This window comes from Diabrotica virgifera, chromosome 2, assembly GCF_917563875.1.
Source record: "Diabrotica virgifera virgifera chromosome 2, PGI_DIABVI_V3a".
Taxonomy (NCBI): Eukaryota; Metazoa; Arthropoda; class Insecta; order Coleoptera; family Chrysomelidae; genus Diabrotica; species Diabrotica virgifera.
Genome location: NC_065444.1, coordinates 68,004,234 through 68,023,589, shown reverse-complemented (window position 1 = coordinate 68,023,589; position 19,356 = coordinate 68,004,234). Strand labels below are relative to the sequence as shown.

The following is a 19,356-nucleotide window of genomic DNA, read 5'->3' as shown; positions in this document are numbered from 1 at the left end:
TCTCCGCCATTTTCAATTTTTTGGCAAAAGGTGTATAAACTGAAATTGTTGAAAATGCGATTTTCTATCATTTCATATATTATAATTTTTTCGTGCGGTCGATATTTTCCGAGTTAGGAGGGGAAAATTGTGACAGTTGTAGCATAATTATTGAATTATTGAATTATCTCGTGTATTATTAGTTTTACAACAAATATATACCTATACAGGAATGAATAGAATTAAATTTTGTACAATTTTGATGCCATACATTTTTTTGATAAAATCAATATTTAAGGTAGTACGTATGTGGTAAAGGTGCGAGCGTAAGACCTGATTGATTTTGTAGCAATTGTTTTTGTACAATATCTCCGCCATTTTCAACTTTTCGACAAAAAGTGTAAGAACTGAAATTGTTGCAATTACGATTTACTACAATTTTTCGAGAGAACCAGTGGCGTGTCTACAAGGGGGGAAATGGGAAAATTCCCAACAACAGGGTCCAAAATTAAAAAAAAATTGATGAAACATCACGATATATTAGCTGATATAAAACTTAAAACACCGACAGACAAATTCAACCAATAAAACCCGCTAGTTAATAAAATTAAGTGAACTTAATGCATATAATGTCTTTTTATGTCTTTTATATATTTAGTTTGGTTGATGTTTTATTGGAAGTTTCAAAAATGGTATAAAATATAATTCTCTTTATTTTTGTTCATGTACAATTATGTCGTAAAGTTAATAATAAATGAGACAATTCAATAACTATGCTTCCCCTCCGCTTCCATTATTTTCCCCCTTAACTCGGAGAATATTGGTCGTATAAAAAAATTGTGCCAAAAAAATTGTAGGAAATTGCATTTCCAACAATTTTCTTTCCCACCATTTATGTCGAAAAGTTGAAAATGGCGGAGATATTAAGCAACAACAGTTCTCATTCACCCGCGGAATTCAGTTGAGATTTTAAATTTACACTACTATTGATCTCTCCTAAAGGATAGAATTATAAAATTTGGGGCAGCTGGGAAACAAAATTCAATTGAATAATTATGCTCTCCCCACCACTTTTTACTATTTTCCCATGTAACTCGGAAAATATCAACCGCATGAAAAAAATTGTTAAAAAGAAATTGTAGGAAATTATATTTTGAACAATTTTAGTTGAAAATGGCGTAGATATTGAACAAAAACAATTGTTATAAAATCAATCCGGTCTTACGCTCGCGCCATTACCGCATACATACTACCTTAAATATTAATTTTAGCAAAAAAATGAAAGAGACCAAAATTGTGTAGAATTTAATTATCTTCATTTTTATGTAGGTACATATTTGTTGTAGAACTAATAATAAACGAGATAATTCAATAATTCAATAAATATGCTCCAACTCTCACTATTTTCCCCTCATAACTCGGAAAATATCGACTGCACGAAAAAAATTATAATAAATGAAATTATAGAAAATCACATTTTCAACAATTTCAGTTTGTACACTTTTTGTCAAAAAATTGAAAATGGCGGAGATATTGAGCAAAAACCGTTCTCGTTTAAAATCAAGATGGCGGCTAGCGCAACGGTGGAATTCAGTCGAGATTTTAAATTTATAGTAATATTGACCCTCCCTAAAGATTAGAAAAATAAAATTTGGGGCAGCTCCTAATGCAAGGTTAGGCCTGTTATTCGTCTAACCCGACTGGACTATTCGCCCAATCATCTTGACAAGTGCAGTATGTCCTTTCTAAGCAATATTGCTCCATAGAACTGTGCCGCCACCACCAAAACTAACGCTCTGTATTAGGTTACAACTGGCAACTGGCATACTATTCGCCATATGAAAGCGAGATTGACGAAATTTCATCTACAGAACTGGTAGCGAATGGTATGGCAGTTGAAACTTGCAACCTCATACAGAGCGCTGGTTTTGGTGGTGGCGGCATAGTGCTATGGAGTGGTATTGCTTGGAGAGGACATATCGAACTTGTGGAATTGTGGGCGAGTAATAGCTGGCACGTACATCGAAAACATTTTTTAGAAGGTCATGTTTTGCTACCTGCCAGCCATATTGGATATGGCAGATTCGTGCTAATTCATTATAACGCACGTAGGTACCTTTACCTACTTTGGCATTGATATTACTCATTATAATAAATACTGCATGTGTTTTAACATATTTTATTACTACTTGTTCTATGACCATAACTTTCTTTGATATATTTCTTTTCATACTTCATTCATTAGGGGAAATTAAAATCAATTGCAATAAAAAACGGGTCGTTAAATGAAATCAAAATTAATTTTGAGCTTTTTGACTAAAGTACTTATTTTTTTTAAGTTCAATGGGAACAAAATGAGGGCAAATGCGGCCTGTGCGGAGACGCTTACCACGCCGAAGAACCAAGGCCCCATGAAGCAAAAGGTACTTACGCCAAAGGCATCATCAGTAGGCATTACAGTGTTGGACAATATATAGATATAGAAGTGGAACTGACGGCTAATCATTATGGACGTTTCGAGGTCTTGCTGTGTCCAAACAATAATCCTGGTCAGGAAGCAACGCAGGAGTGCTTTGAGAGGTTTCCTCTGTATTTAACGGATACTCGAGAGACAAAATATGAAATCCCGGAAGATGGAAAGAAAAAAGCCGTATTTAGGTAAGTTTTCTAATCGCGTATAGTCCTGTCGCCAGAGGGGGTACAACGGCCTTCTTTATTCAGATGACTCACCCAAGTTTTTTATTACGTATTTTGATCCGTAGAACACGAATTTTTTGGGTAATAGTTGATCCGGATGTCGATAAGATTGTTATAAACAAAGAACTTGAGGAAATTCATAACAGCGATTTCTCTCAAAACAAAACATTTTTTTTTGTATTTCTTTTGGGTCATTCTAAGCAAACATGTTCTTACAAGTTTTTTCGTAGGATGCATATAGTATGATATAATTGATCCAAATAATGCCATAACCCAGACATCCAAAGTGAAAGTTATCCTCCAACACCAAATTGTTCTATATGGTCCACATAATGTTCAGAAAAAAGTCACACCATTTTGAGCGTCGGGTTTGGCGGGTAGAGGGGGGAGAAATCGGTAAATTCGAATTTTTTTTTAGGTTTTTCGTCAATATTTCTAAAACTATGCGGTTTAGCATGAACAACCTTCTATACAAAAATGTTCTACATTAAATTTGCAATAAAAAAGGTCTTATGCATAATCCTTCTAAAATGAACGGTTCCAAAGTTACGGAGGGTGTATATTATAACTGGTCCAAAAAAGGCCTAACCCAGGCATCTAAAGTAAAAGTTTTCCTTCAACGCCAAATTGTTCTATATGGTCCACCTATTGTTTAGTAAAAAGTTACACCATCTTGAGCGTCCGGTTTGGGGGGGGGGATGGGGGAGAAGTCGGTAAATTAGTAGTTTTTTTACGTTTTTCGTCAATATTTCTAAAACTATGCTTTAGCGTAAATAATGGTCTATATAAAAATGTTCTAAATAAAATTTAAAACAAAAAAGGTTGTATACATAATTGTTATAAAATCAACGGTTTCAGAGTTACGGAGGGTGAAAAGTGGAGGTTTTCGATACTTTTTATATTATCTGGGCAATTGATGATGATTTTGGGTGATGAGGTTAACGTTTCTTTAAGGGCTTATCACTAACATATCATCGGCCACTGAAATAGTAAATTTTATTTACAAAACAAAATCCTGTTAAAGAAAATTTCTATAAATTGCCCAAAGAATATAAAAAGTATCGAAAACATCCACTTTTACCCTCCGTAACTCTGGAACCGTTGATTTTATAACAAATATGTATTGGACCTTTTTTGTTTTAAATTTTACGTAGAACAATTTTGTATAGAACATTGTTTACGCTAAAGCATGGTTTTAGAAATATTGACGAAAAACGTAAAAAAACTACTAATTTACCGACTTTTCCCCCACTCTCCCCCCCAAACCGGATGCTCAAAATGGTGTAACTTTTTACTGAATAATAGGTAGACCATATAGAACAATTTGGCGTTGGAGGAAAACTTTTACTTTAGATGTCTGGGTTAGTCCTTTTTTTGGACCAATTATACTATACTACCTCCGTAACTTTTGAACCGTTCATTTTAGAAGGATTATGTATAGGACCTTTTTTATTTCAAATTTAATGTAGAACATTTTTGTATACAAGGTTGTTTACGCTAAACCGCATAGTTTTAGAATTATTGACGAAAAACCTAAAAAACTACGAATTTACCGATTTCTCCCCCCTCTTTCCCCCAAACCCGACGCTCAAAATGGTGTGACTTTTTTCTGAACATTATGTGGACCATATAGAACAATTTGGTGTTGAAAGATAACTTTCACTTTGGATGTCTGGGTTTGGGTCTAGTTATACCACACTAATAGTTTTCGAAATAAACGCGATTCAACTTTCAAAAAATCGAAAAATTGCAATTTTTGAACCCGAATAACTTTTGAATAAAAAATAAAAAAGCAATTCTGCTTACCGCATTTGAAAGTCAAATTATATCGGTTTTGATTATTTGCATTGCTAAAAATTTATTTTTTTATTGTTAAACAAAGCAATAAACACATAGTGCTTGAGTGATATTTTTAATGATCTATCATTCAAAATCTAACGAGTAGGTCGAGTAGGTACAAGTGCAAGCGAGCCAATTTCTACATAGCACGCAATAAAACGCATGTATTTGGCACGGGAAACACTTGTGTTTATAGCTTTGTTTAACAATAAAAAAATAAATTTTTAGCAATGCAAATAATCAAAACCGATATAATTTGACTTGAACTTTCGGTTGAACTTGAAATGCGGTAAGCAGAATTACTATTTTATTTTTTAATCAAAAGTTATTCGGGTTCAAAAATTGCAATTTTTCGATTTTTTGAAAGTCTATCGCGTTTATCTCGAAAACTATGCATCCTACGAAAAAACTTGTAGGAACATTTTTTGCTTAGAATAACCCAAAATAATACAAAAAAAAATGTTTTGTTTTGCGAGAAATCGCTGTTATGTAATTCCTCAAGTTCTTTATTTATAATAATTTTATCGACATCCAGATCAATTGTTACCCAAAAAATTCGTGTTCTACGGGTCAAAATACAGAAAAAAAGCTTGGGTAAGTCCTTCTGAATAAAGGAGGCCGGTATACCCCCCCTTAGTATGTACACGTGTCTTTTATTTAAATTTGTCACTTTTAAATATTATTTAAATATAATAAAAAACAATATGTCAATTAATAATTTGTGTGCCTAGCTTTTAAGAAAGGAAAAACAATTTCTTTCCAAAACATTACTCTTAAATGGACCACAGACAATGCGATTTGTTGTAATACCGATCGCGATCGTACGATAAGTTGCACGATAAATCGTTAAGACAGATCATAGAACATATTATTATGGATCTATTCTTTTGCTTATTCTTCTCTTCTTTAAGTGCCTCATCCTTTAAGGACATTTGAGATCAACATGGTCAATTTTACCCTGCAGCTGTTCTGAAGAGTTCTATTGTAGTCCAAGCTGTGGGTGAAAAATAGGTCGATTTCAGGATACAATTCAGAAATTTTTGAAACCTATCAGGTGTTGTAAAGGATGATGCCAGGAATAACTTATACTAAAATGTAACCAAAAATGTTGTGCGGTTTTTTATTTATGACGATTTTCATTTGTTAAATTTGCAATTTTTAAAGATTTTTAATTTGGCAGCTTAGGATATTTATTTTAGAGAAAAACTTTTAAATAGAAAATTGTAGTAAATTAAAAAACCTACAATTTAAGCTATGGCATGTTTAATTCAGTTAATACGTTATTGAAAAACAGCCTGAGAAAAGTCCAAAAAGGCCGTTTTTTGCAATTGCCCTATTTATTGTAAAAATAACTTTTAAGTATTTTTTTAAGACTTTAAAATGAAGATCTTTCAATAATAAACCTAAAAAAAATTTGTAGTGTCCGATTGGTGAACTTGTTGCTTAGATATTATAATTTCTTTATCCCAAGAGGTCAAATGTCCAAGGCTATAACTTTTTACAGAGTTAATCCAAGATCCACTCTCCTTCTAAAGACTTATATTTTCATATTCTGATGTAAATAAATGCGTATAGCATTTTTCAACCTCTTATTTCGGGTTTGAAAATAAGGGGGCAAATTTCGTTATAAACATTTAGAACTGAAGCCGCCCCTGTACATCCTATGAGTTTCTAACTTGCAGGTTATTGTTGCTAAAGACAAAATAAATATTAAAAACCAAATAAAAATTTTCTACGACCCACTGAAGCCGAGATAATTGTTTTTGTTTTCTTAAATCGTAGTGACTTTATTTATAACAATTAAGAAATTATTTCACAGTCATTGACTAAAGAAAGACTTATATTATCTTAAAATAAAAATTATTTTAACCGAAAGTTACATTTAATCATTAAAAATTATTTTTAAAGTGTAGTGGAGGTTTATTTTCGTTACGAATGTGATTTATTGTGTCGGTTGCCCTTAGCAACGGCTAGTAATTTATAATACATTGAATCACGGTTTTTGCTTTAAATTTTAAAGCACCGCTTGGGTTGACATGAAATTTGGCAAACACATAGATAACATGTTAAAGAATAAAAATGATATTGGGCCTCTGTGTGCTTTTGTCCTGGGGGTGAGTTTCACCCCATATAAAGGGTGAAAAAATATACGTTTAAAATATGTTCGGAAATAGATAAAACGTCTAATTCTAAGTACCTTTTGTTCTATAGCATTTTTTCACCAAGTTAATACCTTTCGAGTTATTTTCGAGTTAATACCTTCATTTTTCAACAACAAAAAAAACACGTTTTTAGGCGGTTTTTGACAAATAACTCAAAGAGTAAGTATTTTATTGAAAAAAGAATTTTAACAAAAATATAGCAAATTAAAAATTGAAACAAATGACGTATGCACGAAATCTCTAGACCCAGTATAAACAAAGTTCTAGCTAATGAAAAATAGGTTCATATCCGTCAAATTCCAAAGTGAATTATTTCAACGTGAAATAACCAAAAAATCATGCTATTCATGCAAAAAATCATTTTTTATAGAAAAATCATTACAAGTATAAAAAAGTAAAGTAAAAATATAATGTATATCTGTTCTTAAACAAAGTTTATAGCATCAAAAGTAAGCAAGTTACGCTGAAAATAAAGTTGATCTCTTTTTTTTTGTCAAAAAACTCGGGAAAGTCACCCCCTAATTATCATCTTAAATCAAATTGATCATTACCGCTTCACAAGTTACTTTGCTCATGTATTGTTTATATGATCTGAAGTATCATCGGTTCAAAGGGCTTATTTAAAAAAATTGGTTTTAAACTAAATCTGTTTTAATTTTTAATTTTGAAAAAAATTTTTTTTAAAATACCTTAAAATTTATTAGTGTGACCAAAAATCACAAAGAGTAAAAAAACGTAGTTTTTGCTGTTAGGAATATTTTGGATTTTTTGCGTTTTTTTGGAAGGAAAAAATTTGTTAAGATATGGCTGTTCTAAATTTGCATACACTCGTGATTATTGACTAGTTCAAGTCCTTTTAACTACAGCCCCTTCAAAAATAAGCACTTTGAACCGATGAAACTTACAGACATAAACGACACTTACACGAGTAAAATAACAGTGAAGTAAAATGGATTAATTTCATTTTTGATGCTAATTAGGGGGACTTTAAAAAGAGATCAACTTTATTTTCTGCGTAACTTGCTTACTTTTGATGCTATAAACTTTTTTTAAAAACAGATATATATATATTTTTAAACACTTTAAAAAATTTGTAATGATTTTTCTTCAAAAAGTGCATGATTTTTTGGTTATTTCACTTTGAAATAATTCACTTTGAAATTTGACGGATATGAACCTGTTTTTCATTAGCCAGAACTTTGTTTCTAGTGGGTCTAGAGATTTCATGCATACATCATTTTTTTCAATTTTTAATTTGCTATATTTTTGTTAAAACTCTTTTTTTTTTAATGACTTTCTTGTTACTTTAAGTACTTACTTTTTGAGTTATTTGTCAAAAACCGCCTAAAAAGGTGTTTTTTTGTTGTTGAAAAATGAAGGTATTAACTCGAAAATAACTCGAAAGGTATTAACTTGGTGAAAAAATGCTATAGAACAAAAGGTACTTAGAATTAGACATTTTATCCATTTCCGAACATATTTTAAACATATATTTTTTCACCCTTTATAAGGGGTAAAACTCACCCCCAGGACAAAAGCGCACAGAGGCCCAATATCATTTTTATTCTTTAACATGTTATCTATGTATTTGCCAAATTTCATGTCAATCCAAGCGGTGCTTTAAAATTTAAAGCAAAAACCGTGATTCAATGTATTATAAATTGCTAGCCGTTGCTAAGGGCAACCGACACAATAAATCACATTCGTAACGAAAATAAATCTCTACTACACTTAAAAAATAATTTTTAATGACTAAATGTAACTTTCGGTTAAAATAATTTTTATTTTAAGATAGTATAAGTCTTTCTTTAGTCAATGACTGTGAAATAATTTCTTAATTGTTATAAATAAAGTCACTACGATTTAAGAAAATAAAAACAATTATCTCGGCTTCAGTTGGTCGTAGAAAATTTTTATTTGATTTTTAATCTTTATTTTGTCTTCAGCAACAATAACCTGCAAGTTAGAAACTCATAGGATGTACAGGGGCGGCTTCAGTTCTAAATGTTTATAACGAAATTTGCTCTCTTATTTTCAAACCCGAAATAAGAGGTTGAAAAATGTTATACGCATTTATTTACATCAGAATATGAAAATAAAAGTCTTTAGAAGGAGAGTGGATCTTATATTAACTCTGTACGATTTTTTTTCAAAAAGTTATAGCCTTGGACATTTGACCTCTTGGGATAAACAAATTATAATATCTAAGCAACAGGTTCACCAATCGGGCACTAAAAATTTTTTTTAGGTTTAGTATTGAAAGATCTTCATTTTAAAGCCTTAAAAAATACGTAAAACTTATTTTTACAATAAATAAGGCAATTGCAAAAAACGGCCCTTTTGGACCTTTCTCAGGATGTTTTTTAATAACGTATTAACTGAATTTAACATACCATAGCTCAAATTGTAGGTTTTTTAATTCACTACAATTTTCTATTTAAAAGTTTTTCTCTAAAATGAATATCCTAAGCTGCAAAATTACAAATCTTTAAAAATTGCAAATTTAACAAATGAAAATCGTCATAAATAAAAAACCGCACAACATTTTTGGTTATATTTTAGTATAAGTTATTCCTGGTATCGTCTTTTACAACACCTGATAGGTTTAAAAAATTCCTGAATTATATCACGTTTTTTCACCCACAGCCTGGGGTATTGTTGTTTTCCACTCCACTGCTTTAAATTTTTCAACCAGGATGTACGTCGTCTCCCCGGTCCTCTTTTTCCGTCCACTTTCCCTTGTACAACCAATCGCATCAACTCATATTTTCATTTCTAAGGCTCGATGTACATTTGCTTGTTTTCAATCTGCGTGCCCGCTGCGGGCGATCGCTGGCGGTTTAGCAGTACATGAGTTGATGTCATGGTACAAAGACAAACAAACTTCACCTAAATTATCGATTGGACCACCCCTGACCTCATCAGCTTGTGTTACCAGCTTCGGATAAACTCCCTTCAATATTTCGCAAAATATAGTTTTTTACGCGGTAGCGAAATTCCTCCGCATCGGGATGGTCATATAAGCCACCAGCCCTCTTCATGTTGCCAAAACAATTCTCAACTACATCTTGGTTTAGATTGTACGTAAGAATATAATATTTTACATCGACTTTGGATTTTATATCCTCAAATAAACCTTTTAATGCTTTGTTGGTTTGAATTATTCCTAAAAGTAACAACGGAATTAAATTTAGTCAAAAGGGAGATATTTAACATTTTTTATATTGATTATTAGCTCCAAAAAATAGTTTTACGTAGTTTTACCTAAATGGCAGTAAGTATATACATGTGGCAGTATCTAAATAGGTATTACCTTACACTGTAAGATGATACTTATTTTTTATCTAATAACGTCCAGTCGGAGCTATTGATAACTGATACAAAATGTCAGAATTTTGTTTTGCGATAGGGCAAAATTTGAAGAATAATAATTATTACTTTGGTCTTCAATATAAAATACTTACCACAGCAATTTTGAAATTTGAACTATTTAGCATAGGAAAAATATTGAGTAGGTATATACCGACATATATAAAGTAAATTGTTTAAGAACATTGGATATAATTTATATAGTATATCAGATCATCAAATTACCAATGTTATACATAATTATATTTATAGTTATCCATCTTTAAATTTTAATCATTTCTTTAAAATTCAATAATTTGTCGACCGAATTAAATTTCAAAACTAATTTGTACATTATTTATTTACTAACTAGTCCAAAAAGCCACTGCGCATCTGCCAGGAAAAATATTCTGATTCGGATTTTTTGCACAATCTTACTCAAAAAGTTACTTTTAAAAGTTACCTTTTAACAAATTTGCATGTTGCCAGGACCAAAAGGTGGTCAAAAATTTTTTAAACGTAATAAGCGATTAAAAATTGAAAAATTGCGAAATCGGCCATTTTTAACCCTTAAAAACTATGTGAAAAACTGAAAATTTGAATGTTGCCAAGGTAGGTAGATATTCTTTAAAAATCAATTGATGAAATCCCGAAAAGTTTTTTGCAATACAATATTCAAAACTCCTTTGTTTTTTAATTGATAATCAAGCGTGCGCGACACTATTTTCCACCGTTGCATGTGTATACAGTATGGTGCAAATGAAAGGAATAAATTCGTTTTTTCGTAAACCGGCGACTTTAAGAAAAATCCCGAAACAGGTTGATTTTTATTTTTAAGTTATGATATTGTGGCATATATGGTATACTAGTGACGTCATCCATCTGGACGTGATGACGTAACCGATGACTTTTTAAATGAAAATAGGGGTCGTGTGCTAGCTCGTTTGAAAGGTTCTTCAATTCTCTATTCAGTAATGTAAACATTTACATAATTATTTATACAGAGTGTCCAAAAAACATTTTTAGTTAAATTATTTGAAAAAAAAGAAGAATGCATGTAATTTATTTAATTCAAAATACATTTACTGTTACCCGAAAACTAAAAAATGTTTATTTCATAAATAAACATTGCTTTTCGATTAAATTCAGTGTTCAAGCCAGCTCCCGCCAGCCAACTGCCTCTTGGAAGTTTGAACATTTAATTTAAGCGAAAAGCAATGCTTGTTTGTGAAATTACCTTTGTTTTCTGATTTTTGAAAGCAGTAAAATGTATTTTGAATTAAATAAATTACATACATTCTTCTTTTTTTTTTGTCAAATAATTTAATTTAATAAAATTTTTTTGGACACCCTGTATAAATAATTATGTAAATGTTTCTATTACTGAATAGAGAATTCAAGAACCTTTCAAATGAGCTAGCAGACGACCCCTATTCTCATTTAAAAAATCATCGATTACGTCATCACGTCTAGATGGATGACGTCACTAGTATACCATAATATATGCCACAATATCATAACTTAAAAATAAAAATCGACCTGTTTCGAGATAGTGTCGCGCTCGCTTGATTGGCAATTAAAAAACAAAGGAGTTTTGAATATTGTATTGCAAAAAACTCTTCGGGATTTCATCAACTGATGTTTAAAGAATATCTACCTACCTTCTATCTCTAGTTTTTGAGGGTTAAAAATGGCCGATTTCGCAATTTTTCAATTTTTAATCGCTTATATGTCAAAAACTATCATTTTTAGTGGAAAGTCACTAAAAACCTTTTCTGTTTGGCATGATCCAAAAAATCTAAAAAAACTTTTTTCCATGAAAAAAATAATTTTAGGAAAAAAACAAAAAAAAAAGTTTAAAAATTTTTTGACCACCTTTTAGTCCTGGCAACATGCAAATTTGTTAAAAGGAGTCCTTTTTGAGTACGATTGTGCAAAAAATCCGAATTAGAATATATTTCCTAGCGCATGCGCAGCGGCTTTCTGGACTAAACGATGGCGTTGTGTGATGGTTTCGTGGATGTTTTATGTGTCTTTTCTTATCGAATTTCTGCCCCCCCCCTAATCTCTGAGACTGCCTGAAGTTTCAATGCATGATTCTGAGACTCTATCTCCACTCGCCGGGGGTAATTTCTTACGGATATTCGACATTTCATAAGGGGTATTTTAGCCTTAACTTGTCACGCTGGCCAGGCTGGTTAATATTTTCCTGTTGGTCCACGGGTGGTATTTTATTTGGCTCCTACCCACCGGTAAACCTGATTGGACATTCCACTATCCACAACCTGGGGACACGCTCTCTAAAGGTTTTAGGTTCCCCGAGAGCTATATTAAATAAAGTTCGTCAGCTGTAACTTTTCCCATGGGTCACGATTCATTTTCAAACAAATTAAGCCAAAACATAAAGTGAAACGAACGTCGATGTGTATACACATTTTGTATACTGTATACTATATACTACACTTCGGCGTACGTTTCACTTAATGTTTTGACTTAATTTGTTTGAAAATTAATCGTGACGCATGGGAAAAGTTATAGCGGACGGACAATACATACACATATACAGGGTTTTCAGAAACTCTACCGACAAACGAAAACAGGAGATTCCTTAGATAATTATAAGACAATTTAACCCAATTCACCTAGTCCGAAAATGCTTCCTAAGGGAGCTAGAGCTCTTTGAAGATGGCGTCTTGGAATTAGTTTTTCTTAAATATCTCCATAACGCTTCTATTTAGAAAAACAAAAACGAGTACGCTTATTTATCTACTAGAGATACATCTATTCCATTAACTACAAATTTCTAGTACCGGTCATGGGCTCCAGTTTTGGGTAGGGCAACGGTTATTTTATCGCAAACCTTTTTGTATTTAACTTTTAAGCATTTTTGATACTGGATTATTAAATTGTGAGGTATTCTAGTACTAAAAGGTACTCTTGCTTTAATTGAGTAGGATGCATCGTTTTCTAGAAAAATCGATATAAAAATTTTTCGTTTTTTCAATTTAAAAAAAAATTTAAAAAAACTTTCAAATAAAAACGGTGTATTTTACTGACTTAAAGCAAGAGTAACTTTTAGTACTAGAATACCTCATAACTTAATCATCAAATGTCAAAAATGCTTAAAAATTAAAGACAAAAAAGGTATGTGATAAAATAACCGTTGACCTACCCAAAATGGACGCATATGACCGGTAATGGAATTTCGCAATTAAGGAAATCGATTTATCTCTGGAAGATAAATAAACGTACCAGTTTTCGTTTTTCTAAATATTTTTTTTGTGACTTTTTTTTCAAATTCAACACACGGAAATTTTTAAATCGATTTTTCTAGAAAACGGTGCATCCTACCGACTTAAAGCAAGAGTAACTTTTAGTACTATAATACCCTACAATTTAATAATCCAGTGTCAGAAATGCTTAAGAGTTAAAGACAAAAAAGTTATATGATAAAATAACCGTTGTCCTACCCAAAACGGACACCTATGACCGGACTAGAAATTAGCAATTAATGGAATCGATGGATCTTTGGAAGATATATAGGCCTACGAGTTTTCGTTTTTCTAAATAGAAGCGTTCTGGAGCTATTTTAAAAAAACTATTCACAAAACGCCATCTTTAAAGAGCTCTAGCTCCCTTAGGAAGCGTGTTCTTACTAGGTGAATTGGCTTAAATTATCTGAGGAATTTCCGGTATTCGTTTGTCAGTAGAGCTTCTGGACACCCTGTATAAAAAAAACCTCATATGACAATAAGACGCAATAAGAAACGAGTTTATTATATAATTAAAAAATATAAATTTCTTCTTTTTTTCTAATATTCATTTCTATGAAATCTGCAATATGTAGATCTTAACTTTTATTTTCAATTTCTTTTTAGATACCAAGTTCGACTTCCACCATACATAACCTGCACACAATGCGTGCTTCAATGGACCTACTATACAGGAAACCAATGGGGCGAATGCACGAATGGCACCCAAGCTCAAGGTTGCGGAAAATCGGAAACCTTCCGTAACTGCGCAGACGTAGCTATCCATTCCAGCGCCGGTGGAGCCATTCCTCCCGTATTTGTTGAAAACCTAAACCCGTATCAACTCTTTTACAAAGATTACAGTAAACCAGCTCCATACAATGTGGTACCGTTGGTGGTTAGAGAGCAGGTTTGTGTCCCGAACAGTTTGTACAGGATGATCTCCGGTATGTGGGAATGGTGTCAAGAGAATTGCTTGAGGTATCCTCCAAACTGTCCACAAGATATTTGTTCATGCCCGTAAGTATGATTGAAATTAGGTAAAAAAGATACTAAATCGAGTGGATGAAATCCGTTGCTTATGATAAAGTATGCGGCAAAATAAACAGCATTGAAATGCTTATGCCTCAAACTTGTCATGCGCCGAAACGTACTGAGTGGTTTCTAAACGTCGTTATAATTATGTGAATGTCGTATAAATGTTAGATACTTCAGGATGCTTTTCAGTTTTGCAGAGAAATTTTTTATCGTGGTGTACTATTTTCGGTCATACGGAATAAAGCTTAAAATCCACAATGATTTCAGTGGGATGTGGCAACTTGTCACACGACCAGGGAGTCTCTTCGAATACTGAGCGATCATTTTGGGGATCGCTTTATTTCGCGGGGCATTGATTTTCCATCAGACCTAACGCCACCTGATGGATACATATGGGGAATACTCAAGGAAGCAGTCCGATTCACCGTCTAATATTCCGGAATTGCGGCTTATAATTAAAGATTTTTTCGTGCCCGAGGGAACCTTTAACATCAGTTTAATCAAGAATGTAGTCGTGAATATTGTTTGCAAGGCTATATCATGTATAATAAATATACAAATAATCAGAAACATTTCAATGTTTAAAAAATCCTTAAAAAAGAAAAATTTTCCTGTAGTTGGATGTATACCTTCAATCACAAAAATTAGAAAAAAATCCTTTGTAAAAGGTATAAATTTTTTTTATTAAAAATCCCTTTAAGAACAGCATCATAGAACGTTTTCGATTTTTAAAAAAATCATCATCAGTGTTAAAACAAGTTGGATGCCAGCTAAGCCACCAAAGAAATATTAGGGTAAAAAACCCTTTAAATATTATATAGTTGCATTAAAAGTGCAAACTTAAATAAAACTCCTTAGGATGGATATATATTAAACAGAATAATGCCCTTAGGTAAGTTATGGACCTTCCCAATACGTGGGATGTAAATTGAGTTGTTTACATTACAATGATTTAATGGCAATTTCAATGTTTATTTCAGTACTGTTTATTTTGCCTCATACTGTACTGTATTACGCACTTGTATATTTTCTTCTTGTGGATATTTCAAGAGTTTACCTTGGGGTATATGACTGTAAGAAATCGAAAAGGCGTTTGAGACTATAGATCATCATAAAATTCTTCGATCATTGGATGCCTGCCGTATTTTCTACTGATATATTGCTTTTATTTACAATAAAATGGAAGGAGAGAATAATATGGTAATTCATGTAAATGAGAGGATCTGAATAACTTCAGATTTGCCGATATTATCGTCTTAATATCTGATATGAGTTGATGAAGCTACAAAAATGCTGGAAACTCTCTATGAAGAGTCAAAAACAATTGGTCTTAAAATTAACACCTCAAAGCCAAAATTTATGACAATGGCCAACCTTGTAGTCACCGATAAAATTCAGATTAAAAGCCATGCCTCGACCAAGTAATACCTTACAAAAATCCAGGGCAAAGAAGGATAGGTCTCACATGGGCTGCTTTTGATAGATTGAACAACATTATCAAGTTACACACTATGGAAATATCAATATTAGATAATACTATCAGAGATAAAGTACTGAACCTAGAAATAAGAAGAAGAATAGGAGTCACGAATGCAGTTGAAAGAATAGCCATGGCTAAATAATCTTGGGCCGGACATGTGATCAGATTGACGGATGATACAATAGAATAAAATAGAAAGATGCTTTATTGTCACTGAAAATTATACAATTTTATGGACAAAGCTTAACATAGAGTCACAAAAAAATATATAACAATAACAAATACAATTTTCTGAAATTAGATAAATCGTCAATTAAAAAAAATATAAACAAGTTAAAAAAGTGAAGCAAAAAAACAAAACCAATACATTGAAAAATTTCTATAAATTGCAAAATTGAACATATAACATATAATAAAACACAAACAAAGGAACTAATAAGTTTAAGCTGCTGTATGTGACACCCAAATATAGATAAATATACTTTAGTTACTTGTACATTACTGTACTTTCTTAGTTATGAGCCATTCCACGAACATACGCCTGCTTTGGATTACTTCGACAACGAATATTTTACTGTGCAAAATAAGAAGAACGAAAGTAAATTGCAAATTACATTGTTGTTTATTGGAATAATTATTAGCGCCATTTACTTTCGTACTTCTTATGTTGCACAGTAAAATATAAGTAATCCAAAACAGGCGTATGTTCGTGGAATGGTCCATAGTCATTAAGAAACTCTCATACTGAATAATATGGTCTTTTAGATAAATAAGCTTTTGTCATTTTACGGAACTTGAGGAAAGATGTTGCAGATTTAAGTTGTAAAGGTAGATGATTGTATAGTTTTTTTGCGGAATATAGTATAGATTTTTTTACTACCTCAGAAGACGGGATCGGTAAATATACATCAAAAGTTGAATTTCTGGTGGAGCAGTCATGATGAGGCCTTGCTGGAAAGACATGCAGGTGTTTACGAATTAAACAAACAGTTTCTAAAATATACAAAGATAGAAGGGTTAAAATTTCGTGATCTTTAAAGTAACTTCTGCAATGGGTTGTTCTTCTGAGGCCAAACAGATATCGTATTGCTCTTTTTTGTAATTTGATAATAACATCAAATTGGGCAGCTGTACTAGACACCCAAAAAGGAAGACCATATCGAAGATGAGACTCGAAAAAAGAAAAATATGTTATTTTAGAAGATGCTAAATTGAGTTACTTCGAAACAGATCTTATGGCATAGCAGACTGAGGCGAGTTTCTTAATTAACAACTCGATATGAAGGGACCATTTGAGGTTGCTGTCTAAAAGAATATCAAGAAATTTTACAGAATCAACGGTAGAGATCTGGCTGTTATTCACAAGCAGGGGTTGAAGAGCACCTTTATATGATAATGCTACTGTTTTATCCACGTTAAAGGAGAGTAAATTAGAGTCAGACCAGGTTTTTATCGTAAGAAGATCAGAAGTTATAGTTGCATGAAGAGTTGCAATAGTTGAGTTGCTCCAAGTGATACTGGTATCATCAGCAAAAAGAAAAATTTTTCCATCTATTTGTAAATTAGTGATGTCATTTATAAAGATAAGGAAAAGTAGAGGACCCAATACTGAACCTTGTGGTACTCCACATACAATGTTTTTGAGACTAGAGTCAGTATCATTTGTTCTAACCAGTTGTTTCCTATTATCTAAGTAAGATTTGATCCAATTCAAAGAAATACCTGGAATTCCATAGAAATTTAGTTTTTTAATCAAAATGTCATGATTTACACAATCAAAAGCTTTGGCATAGTCACAGAAAACAGTGGCAGTATAAAGATTATTGTTTAGTGCTTGGTAAACCTCGTAAAGTACAGAAAACATGGCATCAGTAGTACATTTATTAGTTAAAACGCAGAACTGATTTTGTGATAAAATATTGTTATCAAATGATTCAGTTATATCAAATGATGTTAGAAATGATTCAGCTGTATTAAGAAAATAGGCGTTCAATGAGGAATGTGTTTCTTGCGCTTAGAGCAAATTATGGTCCACATTATATTGGCCTACCGAACCCACAATTCGCTATGCCATCAGTAAATTTGAAACTCAGTTTTCATTATTGGACAACACGCGATCAGATAGACTACATTCAGCACGTACTGAAGTAAATATAGCGGCGGTAGTGGATGGAGTACCCGAGTATAATGAAGAATCGATTCGTCGCCGTTCCAAACAGCTTGAGTTGTCGTATGCAATAACTTGGCATATTTTACGTCAAGATCTTGGTTTAAAAGCCAACAAAATTCAATTAGTGCAAGATCTGAAGCCCATCGACCGTCCGAGTCGTCACCGTTTCAGTCGAAGTGCTCTTGATAAGCATGCAGAAGATCCACTGTTTTCGAAAAAAAAACATTTTTTTTCGACAAGGCCCACTTTTGGATTAACGGGGACGTAAATAAACAAAAAGCTCGTATTTGGGTTTGATGAGCAACCTGAAGAGGTTCAACAGTTGCCATTACATCCAGAAAAAACAACTGTTTGGTGTGGTTAATTGGCCGGTACAATCGTCGGTCCACATTTCTTTAAAACAGAGGCCGGTCAGAATGTTAGATACTGTGAAAGGAGACCGTTATCGTACCGTAATAACGGACTATTTGGTACCTGAAATTGAAGCTCGTGGTTTCGATGACATTTGGTTCCAAAAATAGAGCACCACTTGTCATACAGCCCGTAAACGTATGGCTTTACTGCGAGAACTATTCAGTCAGCAATTTATTTCACGCTTCGGACCAGTAAATTGGCCGCCTATATCCTATGACATTACACCCATAGACGTTTTCCTTTGGGGCTACCTAAAGTTCAAAGTCTACATGAATAAACCGGCTACGATTGATGCATTCGAAGCCAATATTACTCGAGTCATTGGTCAAATACCAATCGGAATGCTCGAACGCGTCATCGAGAATTGGAACTTCAGAATGGACCATCTTAACCGCAGCCACGGTCAACATTGAAAGGAATTATCTTTAAGAAGGAATTTTAAAGAATGGTGCTTCTGTATGATAATAAAGATTTTCAAATAAAGTTCATTTCTTTCATTGTTTTTCCTTCTTGAAAAAAGTGCATTTAAATGAATCATCCTTTATAAAGCACATCACCACAAATTGGGTTCAAGAAGCTTAAGATAGAAATAGATGAAAACTTTTCTGTAATCTTTAAATAATTATTTAACAAATCGTAAGCATATTATTAATAGTTGTTTAATTTCAGAAACACCTGCGAGGCAGTAGGCGCTTATAGAGGCAACTTGGGTGCAGACGTATATTGCATGGACAAATGCATCGTATATCCCGCCAGGAACTGTCCACATAAGGAATGTGCATGTTACGAGGAAGGAATCGACTCAAATATGATTTAAAATTTTAAACAATAAAATCAAATTGTATTTTGTTAACTTATTGTGTCATATTTATGTAAGATCAAATGCAAGTTTTATACATATATCGTTTTAAGATAAATATGTAAAATAAGATTAAGTGAAGATATTTTAATATTTGTAATATACAATATTTATTTTAA

General features: G+C 32.4%; 1 protein-coding gene across 1 annotated transcript in view; it reads left to right on the top strand.

The window, feature by feature from the left end:
* The window catches only part of LOC126880056 (uncharacterized), an 81,111-nt gene extending 61,755 nt beyond the window's left edge, over positions 1-19,356 (top strand). Inside the window, exons 3-5 of the mRNA XM_050643710.1 lie at positions 2,319-2,637; positions 13,904-14,296; positions 19,048-19,356. Coding sequence (XP_050499667.1) covers positions 2,319-2,637; positions 13,904-14,296; positions 19,048-19,195 — 860 coding nt within the window. The 3' untranslated portion in view covers positions 19,196-19,356. The remainder of the gene's footprint in view (positions 1-2,318; positions 2,638-13,903; positions 14,297-19,047) is intronic.